We start from the raw sequence: 25,710 nt of genomic DNA, 5'->3' as shown, positions 1-25,710 counted from the left end.
CTCCATGAACCCTGCTGTTCTGGCTGATTTGTTTCCTCTTCTCAAAACAGCCAGTTTTTGTAATGTTTACTGTTCTTCAGTCCTGTGCATCATGTGACTTAATTCATCACTAAATAATTCTAGTTTTTGGGAATAAGTCCTTCGTGTCTTGTGTTACTTCTCTGTTTCTTCTAGGATGCAAAATATTGTCACTATGGTAATTACTGCAAAGTTTCTATCCCAAGAATATTGCACACTTGGGAGCACAAAGGCTTTATTTCACTACTTTCTGAAAGCACTAAATGGAAAGAAATTGTAAACAATATCTACGTAAATTCATACTTTCTTTTGCATGAAACCCCCTTAGAGTCCAAAATTTAATCGTATCTACAGGGCAGATCTGTATTAAACAGTCTTGTTCTACATCTACATAAATAGTCCACAACTACTGTACATGGTGGTGGATTATTCATTTTTCCAACTTATTTGATAGAAGAAAAACATTGAAACTGAAAAGTACAAACTTTCATTATTTGATTTACGTCACTTTGTGTTAGGAAATTTCTTATAATAGAGAACGAGGAAGCTTAGTAGCTCTAATTACAACCCTGGCGCATTTACATAAAAATGTAGTCACATGTAGGTCTTACACTAAACATTTTCAATATTTATGAAAAGGACGTGAGTGTGTCCTGAGGTATGCAATAATTTTAATATTGCTAAACTATCTACATCAACTTTCTCACTCGTCAGAACCGCTTACAAAGGTCTAAAGAATCAGAGTTGAATTATTCTTCATCTGAGAGAGAGAGAGAGAGAGAGAGAGAGAGAGAGAGAGAAGACTCGTGCACATACCTTGTCATGTTAGTGGAACGTTTAATATTTTGTTGAGCTTAATGTGGTAGTAGCAAAACATTGCATGTTGTAGTGGTGTGCATGTTAAGGAGGTGGGAGGTGTGACAGTGTGCAGTAGCCAGGGACAGTGTACCATGTGGTGATCCAGTCAATAGCATCAGTCTGTTGTGTATAACTCTAGCATTCATTTTATGGTATTTGCAGAACATTTACCATTAATTTTCATGTTCGTTTATGTATGATGTTAATACTTAACCACTGAGTGTTCATTGTAGGTATAAAACATGCCATGCTAATAAATTTATATAGGGAGAGGGAGAAGCAGGAACAGTGGCACTTACCTCAGGATCACCAATTACCAGGTTAGGCAACAGCTGGAGACTGTGGTGTGAGACAAAGCAGAGAGGACACTGGTGGTGCCACAAAGTATGCTCTGACCTCCTATGTGCAGGACACATCATACATCTGCCTTCTTACTTGCACACCATTTTAAAGATTTACAATGTCTGCCATTGTTTGTGAAATGGTTATAGAAACATTATAAACACAGAGTACTGGGATTTGCACTGGGACTGAAATTTATTGGGACAATTTGAAAGAATTTCCAGCCTGCAAAATGCTGTCAATAGTAAATGTGTTGTTGCTATTCTGTGTTAACTTGGAGAAAATGTGAACCAGATGAACATGTCATATGTGCTAAAAAGCTCAATGAGCAAGGAAGTAGGTTTCAAACAAATGATCCATATAATACAATGTTCATTGTGCATACTTGTATTACTTTTGCCTTTGTATCTCTGTCCTTGGCAGTGGTCGCCAAAGTACAATAACAAAGTTGCACAAATCTGAGGTTAATAGGTTTAAATCCTAGTGGTAGGAAGCATTTTCAGTGTGACTGTTTGTCTAATATAGAGCAGTGGTGGAAGTGCATAATTGTTTTTCACTGTAACATGCTTATCTGTCATGTGGTATGTTGCAAAACTTTCCAATCTCTGAAGGGTCAAGATGAATGCATTGTCTCTTACCAACAATAAGAATCTGACACTGCACACATGTTTACAGTCCAGCACTTGACAGAGCTCAAAGTTTTTTTTTTTTTAAAGGTTTCATTGTGAGTATTACCAAATAAGGTACTGCCACATTTTCTGATTTCCATGTGTAGGTCTCCCAGGCATTTGTATAAAAAGGACTGTAACCAATCAGATTAATTGCAGTGATTTTTCTGATCTTATTACTTGTGTTACTGATCAGCCATACAATTTTGTAAAAAAAATAAACCCTCCAAGAGCAATTAGTGTTTAGGTATCAGCAACAGTGTTAAATTGTTTTTTAGAAACAATGGTCAGTTTTTCTCTTTGTTACGACCATATTGTCACTACTATTAACTCAAGTATTTAGGAGAAATAATATTGCGATTGATAAAGAGATTTCTAAGTTTCTAGGCCTTGAGCTTTTGTTCAGTTTATTAGGTCCGAAAATGCTGTAGTGTATTCACATTGACTTTACAGATGTCAAAATTTTGGAGTATATCGGAATTGTTGAAAATTGTTAGGCTTACTCTCATACACTGATTTGAGAGAGAGGAATTGCCTCCAATAAAAAATTGCCTAGTGCTTTTGTCCTAAGGTACAATTCCTCGAATATACAGATTTGTCACAAAATATTACTTACGATACCATTACTTTATGATTTTGTATTGTAAGTAGTTCAGTTTGTCATGAAATATTAAATATTCATCATCTCCCTTAACTTGTCTGTTCTTCTGTTTCATTAATCTTTACTTCTGTGTAATAACAAGCCTGTCATTTCAGAAAATTGTTTGGTACTTTTATTGATTGTTTCTTTTTTTAATCTAATTATTGTCACTTCTTTCATTTCTGCCACATGCAATGTATACTGAAAAAATTTCTCATTGTATCCTTGATAGTGATTAGTGTCATAAGCATCTTTATAATAAAAACCTTTATAAGTCCTCAATCTTCACTCAGTATGTTATGACTTCACAAAGCAATGCTACTAGACTGTATTTAGAGTGACATTTGAACTGCTCATGCAATTTCATTTTGAATTAAAAATTGGGATCCTGTTGTTAAGATTTTTACTTTGTACCAAACAAATCTCATGCAGACATATATAAAAGTGAAGGAATCAGTCAACTATGTAGAATTTCATGATTCGTATAGAAGCTTTAGATCAGACGAGAGCTTTAGCCAGTTTTACTAATATGAGTCGAAAAAACTTCCGAACTTTTGATTTTGTGTCTTAGCATTTATTTGTCTTGCTGTATATTCATGAATCATAATGTCACATGATTAAGATGAAGAACAGAAGGGGGAAATCTCATCAGCTATTTGATTTGGTTGTATAGGCAAAATATTTTTTGGGGCCTCTTACACTGTGAAAATAGTGCTGTGTCTCTGAATGATATCTGTACCCATGTTTTATCTTCCAGTTAGGTAGGCCAAGAGAGACAAGGTGTTATTATTGTTCACTTGTGTGCTCAAAATTATACACTTTTCTCTTAGTTTGGAAACTGAATACTGTGTCCCCACTTTCCTTCAGTGGTTGTAAAACTCCATGACCTGCTACATAAAATGATGACAAAAATTGGCAAATGGTCACAATCACTTCACTAGAACAGTCCATTCCACCATAACTTGTCACAGGCTTAAGCCAATTTTATGTGGCTCCATTTGCCTTTTGATATGACACACAAATCAGCCACAAAATCGGTAGTGTAAAGAAGCAGCAATCTCTTAACATGAGAGCTTATTTTTTCGTTAACTTCTTCTAAAAGGATACGTATTCTGCTGCTTGAAAAAGAGCTTTTGACTCAAGGTCCTAATGTTGTATTATTTTGTTGTAGTGAAAATATTATGAATTGGTTCTCGTCTTTTGTCACCATTTTAAGGAAAGGTTCTTGGTAACATGACTTCTATATCCATTTCCTTCAGTACTGGACTTTCCTACTATTGCTTTAATACACACCAAAATTATGATTCATCAATAGTGCCTACACATTGACAGCTCCCACCATCTGTGCATAAGTCTCTCTCTCTCTCTCTCTCTCTCTCTCTCTCTCTCTCTCTCTCTCTCTCTCTCAGCTCTATGTTGTCCTGAAGACTATTTTATTCTAAGTTCTATCTAACCTTCTCACAGTTTCATTTGGACATCTACGAGCAATATCCTAGTATGATTGAATAAAGCAAGAGGGCATTGTCTGTAAAATACTAATCTTATATTTAGGAAGAGTAAGAGTTAAACCCTCATCAGTGTAGCCTGATTTAGGATTCATATTCTTCTCCCAAATCACTTTGGATGAATGATTTGATAGTTTCTTAACAAAAGGCTGCAGCAATTTCCACAACACTTCTCTACAGTTCTTCCCATAACTTTCCATATGCACAACTTTTCATGTATGGCCTATCACCATGTCGTCCTATCACCACTACTGTAAGTTATCGCACTCCCCTTGTTGGCTTTAAATTCTCTAGTAAAGACAGTCCCCACTGGTGATATCAGTTGTGTTATTTGTCACCTTTGTTGCAGCACTATTTTACCTTTTGCAGTGACATGATATCTAATAAATTATTCACCAATACAAATTACAAATTATCATTATGAAACAAATCTCCACAGCCAGAGTGAACCTTCTTGGCCATTAGAAACTATTGAGTCTCTCTCTCTCTCTCTCTCTCTCTCTCTCTCTCTCTCTCTCTCTCTCTCTCAGTTTATAGCATTTTCCAATAGTTAGTCCTTTAGGCAAACCAATAAACTTCTACAAAGGTCATCATTCTGTATACATGACTCTAAACTCTCTCAAATACATGAATTCTTTCTGTTGTATACTTTCAAGCTTCTCGCAAAACTTGAACTATTCTGCTGCTCCACGTCTTCTATTCTATTAGGCAAAACAATTCAAAATACCATTTCAGTCATATGCTGTGGGAATCAGTGATGAACGTGCCAATTTAACCAACCATTTTACTTGGTCCTGCAAGTTTCATTTTTCATCAATAGTTGTGCGCATTTTTGTTAGTGCAAGTTATTAATAGCAAAATATAAGTTGGCATATATTTGAACATTTTATTAAGTCTATTATGACTATAAAGTTTTCTGGTAACTGATCTGTTTTCAGTTCTCTTACTTTTGATGATGGAAATGTGTTACAGATAAACAGTCTTTCTCAAATGTTTTAATTGGAGATACAAGTTGCTTTCAGAGTAATTCTGGTGTGTTTCAAATTTGCACTTATGAAAAGCTCATTTCCCTTTTGAGAAATATAACAATTAACTAGAAGATAGAATTTGAGTAGTGCCATCCACTGTTTTGATACAGGTTCACTTTGGGTCATGAGGTGAGTTTGATTCTAGAACTTTTGGTTTTGACCGACACAAGTGAAAAATATTTTTGTATCAAATAAGAAGTACTGTCATGTACCTCTCATGAAAACTTTGTTTTGGATTCCACATGAATTATTTACTTCGCAACTTATGTCTGTCAACCTCTTTGCTTTGATTCTTTACTCCTATTTAGGCTCTCTCCTCTTTATCTCTGATTTGTTGATTGTCATGGCAACAACTTCCAATTTCTCAGGCTTACCTGCACTGTCCTTTCAAATGTACCACACACACACACACACACACACACACACACACACACAGAATACATTGAATAGAACCTCTGTGGTTATATTTTGTGATCAAGAAGTGATGAGAGTTTTTAACACTTTTGTAACTATAATGCACTCCAAAAAACATCTGTGACATGCACACTGATGTGTACTCTTCAGCTCAGTTTGTAAATTAGCCTTTATGTAATAATATAAATATATATTTAATGTCTTCTTCATGCATGCCACAAAGAAAAAACTGTCACTAGAAGTCATATTCAGTAAATATTAGGCTCTAGCATCACAAAGTGATGTTGTTTGAGCTAAAATTGAATTACCTGTGAAGTTTGAACAGAATAATTATTATAATATATTTGGTGACTTATGATTCTGATATTTTCTCCAAATTGTATCACAAAAAGGCCTAAAATCACAAAAAGTGTTTAGTCCAGTTGTAGGAAACCATTATAATATTTTGTATTTGAAGAAAACAATAAGTGGGGCTTCAAAATCAGAAATAAACCTCCGTATGTGTGTTTCAGCCTTATTCCTTTAGATGGCCTTAATTGATATGATTGGCTATTTGTTTTGATTTCATAGTCTTGCACCCACTGTTTGCCATTTGTTATGATGTCAGTAATTCTGGATAATTAGTGATATCAGTAAGCAGTTGCTGAACAATGTTTTTGTTGCAAATTGAGCAATTGCTGGACTCGTTTCTTGCCTGAAATATGTGTCAGAAATCACTTGAACCATATCTATCATTCACTTCACCAAGTCTCTTTGAAAGTAATTTTATACTTTACTTGCTTTCCAATTTCCTTGATGCTTGATAGATAGCTTCTTTGTTAAAAAAAAAAAAAAACTTACACATTTCATTGCTTATTACCATTTTGACATAGATATTGATGAATATTGACTAATTTTCATATTCAAAATAAAGAAATTACCAAGTGAGGTAAAATATATTTTGAATACATAATATGTAACACAGTAATAAGAGTGCAGTGTGGTTAATAAATTGCACATACACCAAATAATGATACCATCAAGTATAAGGAGGGTGAGTGTAATTGAAAGTGACTACATTATCTCCTGTTTTGGAGGAGGGGAGTAAAATTATCATCTGGTTGTTCTGATTTGTGTTTTTCTTTGTATCACACAATCACATCACATGAACACTGGATTGTTTCTTTGATGGGGCACAGCTAAGCAACTCTCCATTTCTAATGACATTAATATACACAGGATGTGAAGTTATAACCTTCCTGTCTACCTACTAGCAATAAATGCCATACTAAATGTAGAGTAAAATAGATGATGATTCTTTTTTATGACACGGTGTTTGCTGAAGGAAGTAGTAAGTAAATTAGAAATTAAGTCATTAAATAATTTATGATTAAAAGTCACAACACACTGAATGGCAGAAGTGTTGAATCATCAACAGAAACACATAAAACAAATAGAAAACTTGCTAGCTTTCAGGATAAATCCTTTGTCAAGCTAGAGTACAAAACATGCAAGCCCCCCCCCCCCCCCCCCCACGCACACACACACACACACACACACACACACACACACACACACACACTTGGAAACCTTGTACATTGCTGGGTGGATTCATACTGCCACAATTGCAGATCAGTAGGTGGACTAAGGGGGGATGGGGGTACAGGGGGGGAGAGGAGGGAAGCAGGAAGAGGGGTGGGGGTGGGTAGTGCCTTGGAAGAAGACAGCTAGTTTGTTGGGTAGTAATATGGGACAGAGGTATGGCAGATGCACAAGTACCAGAGCCAGTGGAGAGTGGCACATGGTGATGGTGATGTCAAGACAGGGCATTGGTAGGAGGGGAGGGGGAGTGACAACACAGAGGAAGAGGAAACTGTTGTGTCAAGGTTATCAGGACAGTGTGTTAATGGAGACTGAGGCCAGGATGGTTATGGGAGCAAAGGATGTGTTGCACGGATAATTCCAATCTGCGTAGTTTGGAAAAGCTTGGTGGTGGACGGAAGGATCCAGATAGCCCTGGTTGTGAAGCAGCCATTGTAATCAAGCATGTTGTAGTCAGCTGCACGTTTTTTTTGTGCTGGGCAGCTGGTTGATTGTCAGACCGACAAAAAAACTGTGCAATGATTGCAGAAGAGTTGATATATGACATGACAGATTCCACACCTGGCCCTGTCTCTGACAGGGTAGGATAAGACTGTGACAGGACTGGAGTAGCACTTCTGATTCCAGTCCTGTCACAGGCTTATCCTAGCCCATCTGAGACATAACCACCTGTGAAAGCTGCCATGTGGTAAGCCAACTCTGCTGCAGTCACTGCACAGCTTTCCAGGTCGGTATGACAGCCAACCATCTGTCCATCAAATTGAATGATCTCCACCAAACTGTGGCTAGGAACGAAGCTAACCATCCAATGGCACAATATGCAGCTTAACACAACATGCTCTATTTCAGTGGCGGCTTCACAACCTGGACCATCTGGATACTTCCCATGACCATCAGCTTTTCTGAACTACACAGGTGGGAATTAACCCTTGCAACACGTCTTTTGCTCCCATAACCCCTGGCCTCAATCTCCATTAACCAATTGTTCCCACACCCCTTCCCAGTCCATGTCTCTACGTCACCTTCATCATGCGCCACTCTCCACTGGCTCCAGTATCTGTACATAATGTGCCTAGCCAGTGCACCAGCCACCCCTCCAAGCCACCAGCTAACCACCCCCAACCTCTCTTCCTGGTCCCCACCTCTGTCTCCTCTACATAACCTATTCCACCCCACCCCTATCTAGTCCACCCGCCGAACTGTAATCCCTGCATTGTACATCTAGCCGGCACTATGTTCTCTCTCTCTCTCTCTCTCTCTCTCTCTCTGTCTGTGTGTGTGTGTGTGTGTGTGTGTGTGTGTGTGTGTGTGTGTGCGCCTGCCTGCCTGCTATTTGGTGAATGGTCTCCTTTACTCCTAAATTATTTTCATTCTACCAGAACTTCCCTACTGTATTTAAATGAAGACTTTAACTTACTTCAGGCAGATTTTGATGTCACAGGAAATTCACTAAATATTTCTTCTTCTCTCTTACCTGGATAGGCATTGATATTACAATAATACAAACTGGATTCATGTGCACCACACATACAGTAAAAACCATTTTTTTATTGCTTATGTGGATGAAGTTACAGATAACTTTAAACTAAGAGAAAGCAATTTATAAAATTTTTATCGTAGGTTTATTTCAGAGGCTGTTCTGAAAATTTAATTGACCTTCCTCCAAGTTTCCTTTCTAATTTGATGTTGACGTGGAGGTTCTTATCAATTGGTCCACAAGCATTCTGCTATATGAAGTCATAGCAACCAGCAATATCTTTGCAGCATATTAAGGATAAATATATTATGATTATTAGGATTCCATGTGGCATTTCATACAGAAATAAAGCCTGTATAAAATACATCAGGAACCTGTAGATTACAGAAAGTTTTTCTTTCTTTTGCTTAAGAGACGGAGCATAAAGCACCATTTTTGTATTTAGTTTCACGATTTATAACTTCACACTTGAGTATATTCATTCTGGAAGTCAGTAAAGCACAACAACCATTTGAATGAGTATCTTCTGACATGGGTTCCACATAGAATGACAATTGCAAACTTCACTCTCGACTCACATGCCAATGGCCAGCAATATCCCTACAAAATTTTGATGTTGTACACTTTAAAAAAATTGATTAGTGTCATATCTTTAAATAAAATTTCTCTGAATCTATTAAACTGAATAAGCTGGAAGGTAATTGAATCAAAAAGTTTCAATCACAACAAAACATAAAATGGTACTAGTAAAATCCTTAGTTGCTTAGATGCTTTTGTGTGATCTGTATGACATGTCTCCATGTAAAAGTAACTCTTTTGTAGATTACTGTTTTATATTCCATGTTTGGTATGTGTTACCTCTTGTTTGACCTAATTTTTTCAAATTGGTAATTCATTAGGATACATTTCAGTACTAACATATCAGTATATTAGATATTATATAAAGTTGTTTAATCTATCATTACTTCCAGTTATTGTTCAAGCCCCAAACTATTAAAATTTCTCAGATATAGAAAAAAAATCATAGGAGACAGATTAATAAACTGGATTTTATTTTTTCCCTCTGCTGTATGACATACTGCATATATAGCACTATAAGAATGAGTTCATAACACAGATTTAATTTTGTGTACCAGCTGGAATCAGAAATTGGAAGTGCACAAAGAAGGAAGCCAGTATTCTTACCTAGAAATGTTCGTATGTGGAGACAACGTTCAGGTCATTTGGGTATGCTGACAGATTATTCAGAAGATAGAATGGGTGATAGAAAATATATATGTGAATTGGAGGACAAACAGGAAATTGATGAAAACCAGGAGGATTCTGAGAGAAAAAACAGTGAAAGGTAAGTAATCATCAAAATTTTATTTTTTCTTAAACTTGACTTGGTATAGAGCTTCTAATAGTACTAATATTGTGATATTAATGTGTTAGATTGTGAACAGCCTGCACAAATACCAGTTCATGTGAATTCAAATTGTCAGAGTATGTTGGGAATGGATTAAAAAGCAGCATTCGCCATAATATACAGCCAATACAGGAGGAATGCACTTACTATTTGCATTAGAATATAGTAATATATGAGCCTTTCAAGCAAGTTAAAGTTCCCCATTTTCTAGTAATCTAATTCAGTGTACATAAAAAGTCTACACATATAGATAAGTACACTGTTTACTCTTGGGCAGTTATGTTGCACATTGAAGCATCTTTCCAATACTGCACTAACATAACTTCTTGTCTCAGGCCTTACAACAAATCTTTAACAATTGCCTGTATCTCTGCAATAGAAAATATTGAATATGCAGATTATCCATCCATCAGGGCGTGCTGGAAAGTAATGCCTCAAAATTTATGTGAAAACTCTTCCAGATTTTTAAATAGAACAAAGGTTACTAACATTCTAAATCCTTACTCTTCATGTCTACATATTTATCTTTCAAGATAGTCACCCTGGCGACAAACATATTTCTCCCAATGAGAGACCAGTTTGTTGATACCATCACTGCGGAACATTTGACTTTGTCGATGGAGCCACAACCTCACCTCTGCTTGCACTGCTTCGTCACTATCAAAATGAAGTCCTCAAAAGTGTTCATTAAGTTTCAAAAACAGTCAAAAATCGGCTGGAGCCAAGTTGGGACTGTATGGAGATTGATAGATGACAGTGAACCAAAAGCATCTGGTTACTGCAGATGTTGCAGCGCTCATTTGTGGTCTGGCAGTGTCATGCTGAGGGAGAGTGTGCTTCAAGTGTGGACAAACTCTTCGAATTTGAAACTCAATTATGAGAAACTGTTTCTCACACTCGGTCATAATTAAGTTACACATTATCAAAGTACGTGCTACAATTCGGAACCCTGTATTGGCAGAGGGTTGCTAATACATAGACATGAAGAATAAAGATGTAGAATGTTAATAATATTTATTTTATTTAAAAAGCTTTAAGAGTTTTCACAAAAATAAAGAAAATCAGAGGCATTACTTTTTAGCACACCCTCATACATAGGCAATGCTGTCATTAGTAAAGGCAGTTTAGGGATAAGTGGATCAAACTTGAAATTCTTATTCTACTAACGTCAAAATGTTACCTTTATTCTGACCATTTCCACTGTCATTTTAATGTTATTGTGTCCAGTAAAAAGCTTCCAGTGTGTGTCAAACTATTTCCCATTCATAATTAATGATGACATACACTCCTTTCTGGCATCAACTGTGTATGTCATCTGCTGCATACCGCAGGCTTCAATAGTATTAAATTAATGGATGGCTCAAGAACAGTGCTACACAGTTGATGCAGTATGGGTATGTTTCTTACCCATCTACTCAGGGGGTAGAAAAATAAACTGCAGCAGGTACATCCATTATATTAATAAGTGATTTCTGTAACAATTGTTGTGTTCATCATTGCAAACATGTATGGTGTGGTAACCACATTCCACCCTCCTCCTTCCATTGCCCCCTCCCCCAACTCTCTCTCTCTCTCTCTCTCTCTCTCTCTCTCTCTCTCTCTCTCTCTCTCTGTGTGTGTGTGTGTGTGTGTGTGTGTGTGTGTGTGTGTGTGTGTGTGGCGGGCGGGGTTGGGGGGGCGAGGCGGGGGGTGAACTCATATTGCTGAAAATCATTGTCAAGCATAAATACAAATCCAGACCTCCTGCATATCTGGAACAGTTGTCTTAAATAAGCCCATCAAAGCTTGTAGATGTCCTGATATTTCCAAATACTATAACCAGAGATTCTCCCATGTGATATGCAGCAGCGTGAATTGAAAGGATGTCATGTAGAAGCCATGCTATACCACAGAACTGACAATTTTAATATCAGTAGAAGCATTGACGTGAATGAAATAGAAGTGCCCTAGGTACCTGCCGAGGAGGAAGTAAGTGCTAGGAATATGGAATATATGATGAGGCAGTTTCTTCGGCAACCAGCAACTTATAATCTATACAGGACAAGGCTATCTAAATAACCTTCACCACTGATACAACTGTCAAAACCAGTTTTTTTTTTTTTTTTTTTAACTGAAAGCAAGCTTGTACTAAGGCAACATTAATACATTGGCACCTCATTGGAAAAAGTGCATAGCATCAAACTGTGGCCAATAAAAGTGTGTTTCTACATTTAATGTATACCCAGATAATATGAAACATGGTTAAAGGAAATCAATCCATTAGTATCAAGATAACTTGATCTCATGTCTGGAATCTTACAAATCTCAAGTAATAGGGAAAAAGCTAAGTTTTGCATTAATTTATTTATTCTCAAACAGAATTGCTATGCTTGAGCACTAACCTATGTACCCGACTGTTGTAACAAACAACTTCATTAATTACAATTGGATTAGTGATGGTCAATCTTATAGGTTTAAACAGAGCAAAAGTAATAGATTATTCTGAAAACATTTCTGTTAGTTCAAAAGCTTTCAAATTAGATAACATTCTTTTCCAGAATTTTTGTATGTGCATGAACAACTGCACTGTTTCCTTACTCATGAGTATGTCAAGCATATATGTATTTCCTGTGTTGAATGAGTCAAGCACTCAAAACTCTTTCATCGTCATCAACTCAGTCACACTGGCCACCACATTCAGTTCTTATGATCTGTCTAAACTTTTTCCATTGAATTTGTTTGTTTCACCATAGATTACTTTGGCATACATTTGCATAAAATATTACTTTTTGAGCTCTGGGTCAGTAGAATAAAATTGTAAACTAGCAGTATAATGCACAAACAAGGTATAAATTATATATGATTTCAAAATTAATGGAAACAACTATGCTCAGGAATCAGCTCATGTGCTGGCTTTAAGAATGATCTAGTAGTTGGACATGAGGCACATCAGAAGTCAGTCCAAACATGTAACACACTCTTTCTGTCATCACAATCCAATGTGATGTGAACAAACTGAATGTCTCTAATCCTGTGGTTATTTCTAAGAACGCAGTGCCATGACATAATTTGTGTTATGACAATGTAATGTGGAACATAAATGATTCAGTGAGAGTAAAATGGTATGATAATCATTCCTCACATTGTTTCGGAAAACAGATGAAGTTTATGCATTATTTCTCAAAGCAGCTTAACTACCTTGTTCTGGCTATTAAATCTTTGGTGTTGTAGGCTGAAGTTTAATTTATTAGTCCCATTTATGCTCTGCAGGAATGAACTGTAGCCAAGAATTGCATCACTGTTTTATGTAATAAAGTGCATCATAAGTTACAGATGCTTCCCAATGAATACATTGTATTTCAATATAAAAAGGCCCTCACACTGATACCTCTGTTTATCTGTGGTTTAATGAGCACACGAGAATTTCCAACACCTCCTGGGGCCCACAAAATAAGTCAAATTTAGCATTTATCAAAAGTCTTTAATCTGTTTTCAGGCAAATGTTATGGTACAAATTCCTGTGTTCATAATCAGTGACACTGTACAACACTGCACTGCCTGATCAATAGCACAAAAGGCCTCTGGAAACAGTCCACAAGTTATTCATCCTTTTTTGAACAACTGGCCCCTGTGTGGTAGACTAGTATTGGCCCATTGTTATTTTAGTTGTGTCTGTACAAGGTGGCACCGTAGGTAAGATGTAGGAATATTATTTGGAAGTAACAGGAGTTCAAGTTCATGTCTGGCCATTCAGATTTAGATTTCCTGTAGAACGGTTGCAGGAGAATGTCGAGATGTGTCTGTAAACAGAACTACAGTTGGTTCCCTCTCCTATCCTTTTCCAGTGATACTCATTCTTCATATCTTATGACCTAATTGGCCATGAGATATGACACTGTTTTCTTTTTCCGTTTTAATGAACCTTACTTAGGCATTTCCATTATTTTGTCAGTTATCTGTGTTTGTCTACAGGTAAATCACAGTAAAGCTTAAATTTGTATGTTTGCATTTTGATTCAAGTTTCTATAGTGTGTGCACATACGTTATTTGAAGCAGGAGCAATTAGCTCAATCTACATTCTACATCTGCACACCATCTTAATCATTGGGCAAAACATAATCCTGGGTGGAATACAAACAAGCAATGAGTAATGATAGTCATGCCACAACTCCAAGAGAATAATGTGTGTGTGTGTGTGCATGCACGTGTGCATGTGCTGAGGATCTCAATGTCTGCATGATAAGTGGTTTCCTTTACTCATTCCACTGTTCAGCTTACAGACACACGGCATAAATTATATCAGACTTAAGTACTTTTGTCATGTTTGAGCACTCATTTCACTTTTGATCACTCTTCATTTACAGCAGTTCAGATGAGGAAGAAGAAGAAGAAGAAGACGAAGAAGAAGAAGAAGACGAAGAAGATACAAACATTGTTTCTTCAACCAACCAAGAAGAGGAGACGCTTACGAATGCCACAGAAGTCAGAGCCGCTGATAGCACTTTCTGTAACTTCAATATCAATCAGTATCGCATGGTTTTTGTTGTAAATCAAGAAAATTATCTTTACAGACGAAAAGCATTTCACAGGGCACATCAGGTACGCTACTTTCCTTACATCCTTAAATTTAGCCTGCACGCATATGCAATTGTTCATTGATGATGTTACAAACTGAACACTTACTGTGACCCTTACTAGAGCACATTTCTTGCATGTATAACAAAGGGAAAGTCACTGGTCTTATCTTTCAGGAAAACTTCATTTAATAGAATATGAAAACTGTACTAAAAGAAGTGTAATACTAGTTATAAATTCTTTATTTATTAATAAAGACTGTTCAAATTGCATGTGTAGTCAGTGCCCATTCCTCTATAAAAAGTTGCTACTCAACATAGTGTGCATTTGATGGTAGTTCCCAATTCTGTAAAATACTTTATCCATCTGTGCACACATCTCTTGTCAATGGCATCATCTCAATAAGTAAGCTGAATCCTTCTGTATATGTTGGACAGCTTAAGCCTGTGGTCGTCAACTGATGGACCACAGGCCACAAGTGGCTCACATCAAGTATAATTGTGACCCATGGATCTGAGCTTCTGAAGAATGTTGTCTTCCTGCTCAGTAACAAACAGAAATACATACAGAGACAATTTTAAGATGTGCTTAATTTTAATTAACGTTGCTGAATTCGGCCATGAGCCCAGTAAAGTTGGCGGCATACCTCAGAGGTAGAGTGCAAGCAGCATTGCCTCTGCGTGGTTAGGCGATGAGAGAGGGGTGTGTTTTATTGTTAGTCTTCCAGTACTGACAACAAACGAGCATGTGTAACTCGTACCGATCAGCTGCTATGCTTTTAATTTCAAGCGTAAGTAACATGGGTTCATGAATGCCCATCATAGAGATTGTCATCTTTAGATGCGGCACATATTCATAGCAGGAAATAAGAAATTAAATATGGCATTACATTAACTGTGTTATAATACAATGCATTCAGTAGAAGAAAACTGACAGCCAAAACATTTAGTAAACATTTGTGATGCATTTAAATATAAGTACAATTACTGTTCTTAATCAGTTAATCATCCGCTCACACAGACAACAATAGAACACCTCATCAGGCAATTATAATTTCGTAACTTTGGGGTCACCGAGGACGACAGCAATCTGAATCAGAGAACAGTCAAAACTGAGTGTTCCAAATGGTGCCAACTTTTAACGACCAGTATTTGTGGGCAGGCAGCCAACTTGTCATACCCTTGCTATAGCTAGTCCACTGTGGACTCATAATATACAAATCTATATAGGTTGCCAATTAATAGTAAGTGTGGTGCATATGTGGCCCGAGGTGTCACTCGGCATTGTCAGTTTTGGCTCTTGACAAAAAACGTTTGATGACCACAGTCTTAAACCCTCTCATTTCCCTTTCCTAGGACCTAAGTACTTTGCTTCTGCTTGTGTTACTCACTTGCAAGAAGAAGAAATTTTCTGAACTTTTGTGTAAAAGAAGTAGAAGTCACTACAGTTGCATGTGCATTTGTCAGCATCACAGGGTGTGCAGCAATTTACGGGTGTTTGCTGATGACACTATGGTGTACAGGAACGTGTCATCATTGAGTGACTGTTGGAGGATACAGGATGACTTGAACAGAGTTTCTAATTTGGGTGATGAATGGCAGCTTGCTTTAAATGTAGAAAAATTTAAGTTAATGTGGATGAGTAGGGAAAACAATCATGTAATGTTCAAATACAACACAAGTGGTGTGTTTTTTGACACAGTCACATCGATTAAATATCCTGGTCCTCTATGCGATAGTTAGGCTTACTGATAATTTACCTGTGGCAGTGGGTAAAACAAATCTCATGGCATGATGGTGTGCCAATTGATGGCTATTTCTCACCTGTATTACGCCTCAGATGTCAGTGTAGGAATAACACGTATTTAACACACCAATATTCTAATAATTATGTCATGTTATGAAATATGAGTCACTACCTCTCCCTCAGGTAACTCCTTGGTCTGAGCGGACTCCATTCCAGTCCTTTCAGGTATAGGAAAAATCCTAGGCAGTAGCAGGGGTCAGGAAAGGGTCTTCTGTGTGGCAGTCTAGATTTACTAAGTCTTCAGCTGTGGATGCAGACACTTCCATTTCTGTTATGCTCTTAAAAATCATACTTAAGATAAACTATGCTCATTCACATAGGACATTTTAACAAGAAAATTCACACAGAACAGTGTTTACTGTTGCTTGTGAGTTTCATGGAAGCCCATTGTCCAGTGTATAGGAACTTAACACTGACGCCCCTACGTGTATGCCATTTGCTTTACATTACATGAAATACGTGTACAACATTTACTAAGTAGACACAGTGCAGAAAACTAAACTGCACGCAGACTTTGTGTACTTATCTACTGTACAGAAAAGTGAGTGACCAGACTGCTGATTTTGATTGGAAACTTTGATTGTGTGACACTGCTCCTATTCTTTTCAGGAATTTATCAAGCCTTTCATTATGATGCATTATGTACACACAAAATATTTGGTAATATTTATTCTGCTGTTTTCCTCAAAACAAAATATATGACTGAATATTCACCAGAATGAAGTATGAATTGATCCAACAGAACAAAAAGTTTCAATCATGTAACACATTGGGCCATATTTCACCAGTCACAAACTTGATACTTGATCAGGTTTTGCAGTTTCTGAAACCACTCAACACATAAGTGAACGGCTATAATGGCACCTTAACCAAGAACATTCCTATCTGGCCATAAAGGTTGGTGTTTTTGTGTGTTTTCTGTAACTCACATAAAGTAAATACTGGAAAATCTGTGAAAAGGACAGAGGGATTCTGTCCCCTCATCACTGTCCAGTCTAATCTTTTGCTCTGTCTGTAATGACCTCTTCCCTGATGAGTCTTTAAAACCTATTCTTCCCACCTTCTTAATCAAGAGCATTCCTGATTCCTTCATCTTGTAAACAAGCTAGTCTCAATTATAACAGGGCAATGGCCACTAAATAAGTAAACACTGTTAGTGTGGGAGAGGCTTGAGGTGTAACGATGTCAAAGAGTTTGTTTTGTCATATCCTACAATGGTTAGCATTACATATAGCAATTGAAATTCGGTTATTTACGTTTTTCATTCAGTTGGTGATCTGAAGGCTTTTTTTAAATGTCAGAATTAATATTATTGCAATTAAGAAATGTGTGTGCATTTCATTTATATTTCTTGCATTATAGTTTGTATGCTACTGATTCTTATTTAAATTGGTTTTTAGCTCAAGAAGTGTTACATAATACAACAGTGAATGTTAGATTTCTCACTAAAAATTATTTTGAATGAAATGAAGAATTTTCTGTCAAAAACGATTTATGTAATGGTAGTTATATTTTATCCAATTATTGTGACCTTGTACATCACTGCGCTGATTTTATTCAGTTTGTTGGCCCACAAAAATGTAATTAATGAACACATATGAACATTATATTGTTAAGCATTTCTGCTGCACCGAAAGTTTGCAGCAAGTCACACACATACACACACACACACACACACACACACACACACACACACACACACACACACACACACATTCATTCACACGAGAAAGCACATTTCATGCACACATCACTGCCAACTCCAGCCACTCAGATTGGAATGCAACTGGAGGCAATGTGTCGGGAAGGAGACGGGATAGCAGGGTATTTGGGGGGGGGGGGGGGGGAGAGAAAAGAGCATTGTCTGGCGGAGCATGCAGAGACTAGACTGCCAACGGGTGCAGAGTCAGGAGGCTGTGGAGCAAGGAGTTGGGGAGGGGGGGGGGGGGGGGGGGATAGTAGATGATAAGAGAGGGGAGTGGAAACTGTTGGGTGGAGGGTATGGAGACAGTAGGCTATGTAGGTTGAGGCCGGGATGATTTCAGGAGTGGAGAATGTGTTGTAAAGAGAACTCCCTTCTGTGCAGTTCAGAAAAGCTGGTGGTGGAGGGAAGGATCCAGATGGTCTGGGTAGTGAAGCAGCCATTGAAATCAAGTATCTTATTTTCAGTTGCATGTTGTGCCACTGGGCGGTCTGCTGTGTTCTTGGCCACAGTTTTGCGGTGGCTGTTCATCCTGGTGGACAGCTAGTTGCTAATCATGTATAAAAAGCTGTGCTATGATTGCAGTAGAGCTGGTGTATGACAACAGATGCTTTACAGGTAGCCTGGCCTCTGATGGGGTAGGTTAATCATGTGCCAGGACTGGAATAGGAAGTGCTGGGTGGGTGGATTGGGCAGGTCTTGCAGCTGGGTCTTCCACAGGGATATGACCCCTGTGGCAAGTGGTTGGGATTGGGAGTGGCATAGGGAAAGACTAGGATGTTTTCAAAGTTGGGAGGGGAATGGAACACCACTTTTTGGAGGGATAGACAGGATCTTGAGTAGGCTGTCCCTCATTTCAGGGCATGATGATAGGTAATCAAAGCCCTGGTAAAGGATGTGGTTCAGCTGTTCCAGTCCAGAGTGGTACTGGGAGACAACGGGGCATTCCGTTGTAGCTGGTTCTTGAGGGTGGTGGGAGGATTGGTGGTGTGTAGGGAAATGGCATGGGAGATCTATTTGCGGGCTAGATCTGTGGTTAGTGCCTGCCTGTGAAGCCCTTCATGAGACCCTCAGCATACAGGGCAAGGGAGTTGTCACTGCGGATACACTGTCCCCGGGTGGCCAGACTGTACGGGAGGGATTTTTTGGTGTGGAAGGTATGGCAGCTGTCGAAATGCAGGTACTGTTGGTAGATGGTGGATTTAATGTTGACAGAGGTGTTGATGGATCCATCAGAGAGGAGGAGGTCAGTGTTCAGGAAGGTAGTTCCTCTTTAAAGGGAAGGAATACAAACAAATCCATGTCACAGCCATGGACACCTGCATGTCACACTACAATGCCAACCTGTCTACGGGGCATCTAGAGGAGACCTCTCTAGCCCAGTCTGGTCCAGATTCATTGATGATATCTTCATAACCTGGACTCAGATATGCTCTTATTCCTTGACAACCTCAGCACCTTCTTCCCATCTTCTTCATGTTGCCCTCCTCAACCCAATGTGCCAATTTTCTGGCCACTGATCTCCTCCATTCCATCAGAAGCTGGGACACCTGGGAAAGCAGGCATGTTTTGTACTGGTATGACTAACAACCAGCTGTGCACCAGGATGAACGGCCATCGCAAAACTGTGGCCAAAACAAAGTAGGCTACCTTGTGACACAACATGTAGAGGAATATAATATGCTTGATTTCAATGGCTGCTTCACTACCCAAGCCATCTGGATCCTCCCCTCCACCACCAGCTTTTCTGAACCATGCTGATGGGAGTTATCTTTACAACACATTCTACACTCCCAAAATTATCCCAGCCTTAACCTACTGTCCCCACACCCTCCACCCAACAGCTCCCCCCCCCCCCCCATCCTATCACTTTCTCCCTATTCTCGCCCCCTCACCATCTTTATGTGCCACCCTCTGCCAATGCACCCGCCATTTCTTTCCCTTTCCTCACTCTCATCTTTTTCTGCTCCCATTCCTCCTCCCACCTCCCTGCCCACAGCCACCCAACAATGTACCTGTTGGCAGTCTAGTCCCTGCACCCTCTCCCCCCCCCCCCCCTCCCCACCACCACCTGTATTCTGCTGTCCATTACCTTACCTTGCTTGCCGCCTCCAGATTGCCGCTTCCATTCTATCTGACAGCTGCATTCTAGTTCAAACTGCTGAAGTTGTGAGTTATGTGTGCATGAGATGTGCTTGCTTGTGTGAATGAATATGTGAATATTTATTTTCTTTTCTGAAGGTTTTGGCTGAAAGCTAATGTGTAAGTGTATTTTCATTATGCCCATCTGCAACTCAATGTGTCATCTTTACTGTGAGTAGCAATCAATCTTTTCCTTATAGTTTTGATATTCCAACCTGGAGTTTCCGTTGTTAGATTTTAGCTATCATTAACAGTTAGCTAAGGAGATATGTGCCAATACTGATTAAAATTAATATGGTGTACTCGCTAAATATTTTCATGTAGGAACACACCCAATAATTTACAGTTACCGGTACCAGTTTTTGCAGTTAAAATACTACACACATTATTTATAATGTCTTAAAAAAACATATAATTGCATGACTTTAGTTATTTAATGTGAAATAATTCATAACACCTTTTTCATATAATACTTTCCTCCAAAAATGTATTGTTTTCATATGACTACATCTTATTATACTGATTAATGCCTGCCTGCAGACTGCTGTTGTAAGAAAGTGCTTAAACTGAGAACTATATTGAGAGACTAATTGGTTAGTTAGAATTTACTTCTAACAAATATATGACTAAGATTTTTTGTGTAGTTATGCTTGTATTTTATCTGTTTGGTTTGTTACAGTTACATTCTTCCATATCTTTGAGACTTGGGCTCAAATTCCGCCGTTGGCATGTCAGTTGGGTGGCAGCAAATGTCTCAGAGATGCAGCACAGGGCATGCGAAGACTGGTTAATGGGCCGTGGTGAGAGTTTTGTTCCAAACAGAACTCATGTTGTAACAGTTAATGATGCAAACAGTCCCCCCTATCGATCATACAATCGATATCGGGTGGAAAGACTAAGCGCACCAAGTGGGTCAAGTGAAGAATAAAGTACTACTGGAAAATGTAGATGTAGTTAGAGTAAATGGTCTATATGTGAAATTTACTACTACTGCTTTATCTTTAACCCTTTCATTCCCACATTATGAATTCAGCTATGGAGAAACTAAAATTGAGTATATACCCAACAGATGGAAAATATTATAAATCTGAAATCAATTAACACATTATTTGGTGAAACTGTTAGCATTACTAGGTACAAAAATGAAATAAAAGTAACAGTTTATGAAAAATAGAAATTGACAACTGAAATAAAGACACCAGCAGTTTCTCGAAATACACATGACTTCATGTGATAGTCTCTGAAACAATTCTTTTTTGCCATCAAACAGAAATGTACCCCATATTTTCTGTGCATGATATGTGCAAAGCCTTTTGGGCATAGTTTGCACTGTCCTTGCTTGACATCATACTCTGGGCAATGTCCAATATTGTCATATTTGACACCAGTACCTAGATCTGTTGATAGCTGCACCTTTCTTTTCTTTAAATGTTTCTCACTTCTGTGCAGTCTCCCTTCCCTTTTCGTGTCAGTTTTTCCACTCTTTGTCAAACCTGTTGATATATCAGCTTGAAATTGCTTCAGTGAGTACTCATTGGTTTTCTGCAGTTGCCCTTGACATCACCTGTACAATAGCCAGCTGTTTACAACTGCTACCCCAGAGATCAGAATACCAGTCTTATACACCACTTCTTAGATAGTATGTCAATTCTATACAGCTCCAGAGGCATGTCAGCTTTATCAACACTTCCCATGAATGTACTGAACTCTTTTACAACAAATGGTCTGTCTATCAGTCCTTTTTTCTATAGCACGCCAAATTTTCCATTTCAGTTCCAGCGCTCTGGCAGCATATGATGATATGAGATTGATGGTTTTCTTATCAAATCAACATATAAGGGACAGGTTAGACTTGGTTTCAATTCTCGAGCTTTTGCTAACATGCCCCAGTTTCTTCAGATATCTTTCATTTGGCAAAGGATTTTTCCCATTCTGTCCTGCCTACTAGTGCCAACACAGATCCTGTCTAACGGTGCCAACACAGATTGTACCTTTATCTTTTAGTGCTACTGCCAGTTACAAGGATGAGAACCAATTATGAAAATATACATAGAATTTTTGTCCTTCAGGTAAATCTTAACAAAGTGCCACTACTATGTCTCCAGAAAATCCAAGTCCAAAACCATCATAGGTACGTTTACCCACATAAGGACAAAACTCGTACATAATTACAAATGGACCTACCCACATGAAAAGTTTGAAACCCCATTTGTGGGGTTTATTTTGAATGTACTGTTTCAAGTAACTGCAGCCTTGGAATGGCGCAGCCTGTTTGCCAACAGAATTGTATTATTCTACTGGAATTACTTTCATACTGCAAAGAAATGTGTCGAGCAATGTCTGTATTTTAAATAGTCTTGATCAGTTCTTGGTTTTTTATTGGTGTTATCCACTGTACTAAAATACTTCATAATTTTTCGGAACCTATTTCATCTCATTATACCTGCAATAGGAGGGTATCTACACATCACAGATTAGTACAGTTTGGTAGCCACCATTTTTACAGGCCCTATTTGGAGTAAAATTTCCAGAAACTGTTCAGTTTCGACTTCCACACAGCTGAGTACCTGTCCATCTTTTTGATGAGCAAACAAATTGCTTTGAATACAGATTTCTTTTATAATACCACGTGTAATAAATGTTTTGAAATACGTGAAAGGAGTTTTAAAATTTGTTGCAGGGTATGGGAGGTACTTGCACCACATAATATTTGGTGATTCAAAATTTATTTTCGTGAATGTACACTCATTACTATGATTTTTTTGGATAGATAGTTTTGTCTCGGAAAAAGGTGAATTACATGATAAAAGTGAAGTTATATTAGGCCCTGGTACAGATGAATTTACTTCAGATACACTACTAGTATTTGCTTTAGGGATGGATGGAAGGGACTGCTTTAAATGAACTACACTGGTGGAATCAACATTCTGAGCTTTGTCAGTAACAAACATTTTGTCACATAAACAGAAAAGTTCATCACCAGCATTATTATAATCATATCATATCATCGTCATCGTCATCATCATCATCATCATCATCATCGTCATCATCATCATCATCATCATCATCATCATCATCATCAGTATCATGAGACAAATCACTAATTTCTAACAAATGGCCATTGTTTATACATGGACCGAGTTCATGGATTTCTCAGTGATAATTTTTTCTGAATGTTCCACTGTCATAGTCTAATTTCAGTCTACCAGAAAAATGGAATTACAATATATACAAGTTTTCTAAGTTTTGGCCTCTAATCGAAGGCCACCTTGCATGCTAGTCACAGCACAACCTGAAACAAAGCAAATGAAATATTTACAATAATTATATCTCAATTTATCACTCATTTTCTTAATATAAATAGCAAAATATAGGCGACTGCTTTTTCTTGACAATTATTAACCTTATACTCCCAACATTCTTCCCAGACTTCACACATCTGTATCGAGATATATTACTACTTCAGACGTTATTTTGTTCATAGTCACTTTGTTGGAGCAATAATACAAGCATAATCTTCACCATAGTATCAAAGAAATAACAATTCACTGGTAAAATAAAAATAAAATGAACATAAATACACCTTACCAACGGTTGTGTAACATGAACTCCAAGTCAAAAAAATTCATGCACCTGAAATGGGTACATGCACCACCAAGTGGCAAAATTTCTTATTAGAAGCATGTTGTCCATCAACAAGAAGGCAATTTTAAGGATCAACACACACAATACTATGTATAACAGCGTTTACTATGGTGTTGTCTCGGAACTACACTGGGAATGAAAGGGTTAATATGCAATAGGATAGACTTAATAAGTATTTGTAGAAACTTTCCACTGAAAGTGATATAAAGATCTCAACTCAGTAGATACTTAGTAAGCTGCAGCTATAATACAAAACAATGCATTTTAATAAGCTATAACAATTTTTTCCAGTACCTATATGTAACTGGACCTTCATATAATCATACTTAATGGTTATTTATTCAAGACTAGTGAATAGGAATAAGTATAGTCTTCTTGTCTCAGTTCACACTGTGTAGAATGTGACAGTCAATGACTGAATCTGAATCTTGTGTGTAATAATGTAACACCCGCACCCCACACCCCCTGGCTCATTGTTATTTACTTTTGTCACCTTTTTGATGCTATTGTATGTTTTTAAAGATATTCATTAGATGTGCTATTGTACTTAACTGTGATAAGTTTTACAGTTTTACCTGTACATACTCATGTTTATTTTGTCAAGTACTGCTCTTTGTAAGATTTTTTTTTATTTTTCCTCCCTGATATCATATCTCAGTAGTTTAAAAAATGCTGTTTTACTATTAAAAGAAAAGAATCTTGATGTTTAGCTTCTAGTTGTGACTTCCATATTGGCTAAAGATAATATGTTTTGCATGTATTTGATGTTTCTCAGCAAATGAAGAAATATTCACAAGTAAATCTGTATGCTCTTAGGGAAAATGTGTGTCATGAAGGTTTTCTTTTTCTAATATCCAATCACCACCACAAGATGTGAGCTGCTGTATCATCTCATCTAAAACATTTCTGTTGTATTAAAAATTTATGTTTTGGTTAGTATAAAAATGTATAATTTCTGTAACTGATAGTTATCTGACTTTGTTAAGCCTTTTTCCTTCATGTGAGAAATGTTGTAAACTCTGTAATTTCAGCTCACTTTAAAATCTATGTAACAAGAATAAAACTTTTCTTTCAGAAGTATTGTGCAAAATAAAGGTCTACATCCTTTCCCATGTTTACAACATATGAAAGAAGGCAACAAATGAAAATATAATTGGTCACATAGATATTAGGGCTATTTAAAATGTTCTTGCACAGCCCCATCTGTAATGACAAGGTCGTGAAAAATACATACAGGGTGTTTCATTATCATAACCCAACCTACCATGAGCAGACATCATGTGACAAATAAATAGGGTCTCAAGTGAGTCTGACTGGTCATCACGACTGACTGCCTTGCAGTGGACCGGGTTTGAGTCCTGGTACTGCTGGGGATTTTCCCGTGGTGGGAGGACTGGAATGGGATGCACTCACCCTCCTGATGCCAACTGAGGAACTACCTGACAAACTAGTTGTGGCTCCAGGTCACAAAAGCTGACAACAGCTGAAGCATAGTGTGCTGACCCCACACCCCTCCTACCACATACAATGATGCCATTGGTGGGGGATGACACAATGGTCAGTCAGTACCAATGGGGCCACCAGCAGCTGTGGGCAGAGTTTAATGGTGGTGACTTGAAATGCATTATTCAATGATGAATTGGAAACTGCTTGTGATTAAGCAACATAAAGCAGCATACAGACAATCACAAGATACATTGCTGCATTAAACAAGAGATTGCACCCAGAAACTGCTTTGAACATTACTACTGACACAACCTTTTTTAACTACTTTTTGCGTGTTGCTTCCTAAAAGCCTTATAAACTTGAATGCAGTCTGTGTCACAATGTTCAAAGTAGTTTGTTGGTGCAAACCTCTAATTAATGCACTAAGAATAGTAATTCTGTGACACCATGTTCTGTGATGCTGTATCATGTGATTA

At 37.7% G+C, this 25,710-nt stretch overlaps 1 protein-coding gene across 1 annotated transcript in view; it reads left to right on the top strand.

The window, feature by feature from the left end:
* Positions 1-23,187, top strand: part of LOC124556790 (paired amphipathic helix protein Sin3b-like) — a 289,392-nt gene extending 266,205 nt beyond the window's left edge. Inside the window, exons 22-24 of the mRNA XM_047130801.1 lie at positions 9,668-9,876; positions 14,283-14,517; positions 20,823-23,187. Of these exons, the coding sequence (XP_046986757.1) occupies positions 9,668-9,876; positions 14,283-14,517; positions 20,823-21,071 (693 nt within the window). The 3' untranslated portion in view covers positions 21,072-23,187. The remainder of the gene's footprint in view (positions 1-9,667; positions 9,877-14,282; positions 14,518-20,822) is intronic.
* Positions 23,188-25,710: the final 2,523 nt, after the last annotated feature.

The sequence above is a fragment of the Schistocerca americana genome, chromosome X (genome assembly GCF_021461395.2).
Source record: "Schistocerca americana isolate TAMUIC-IGC-003095 chromosome X, iqSchAmer2.1, whole genome shotgun sequence".
Taxonomy (NCBI): Eukaryota; Metazoa; Arthropoda; class Insecta; order Orthoptera; family Acrididae; genus Schistocerca; species Schistocerca americana.
Note: the sequence above shows the minus strand (reverse complement) of the source record. Positions and strands in the feature narration are given on the sequence as shown.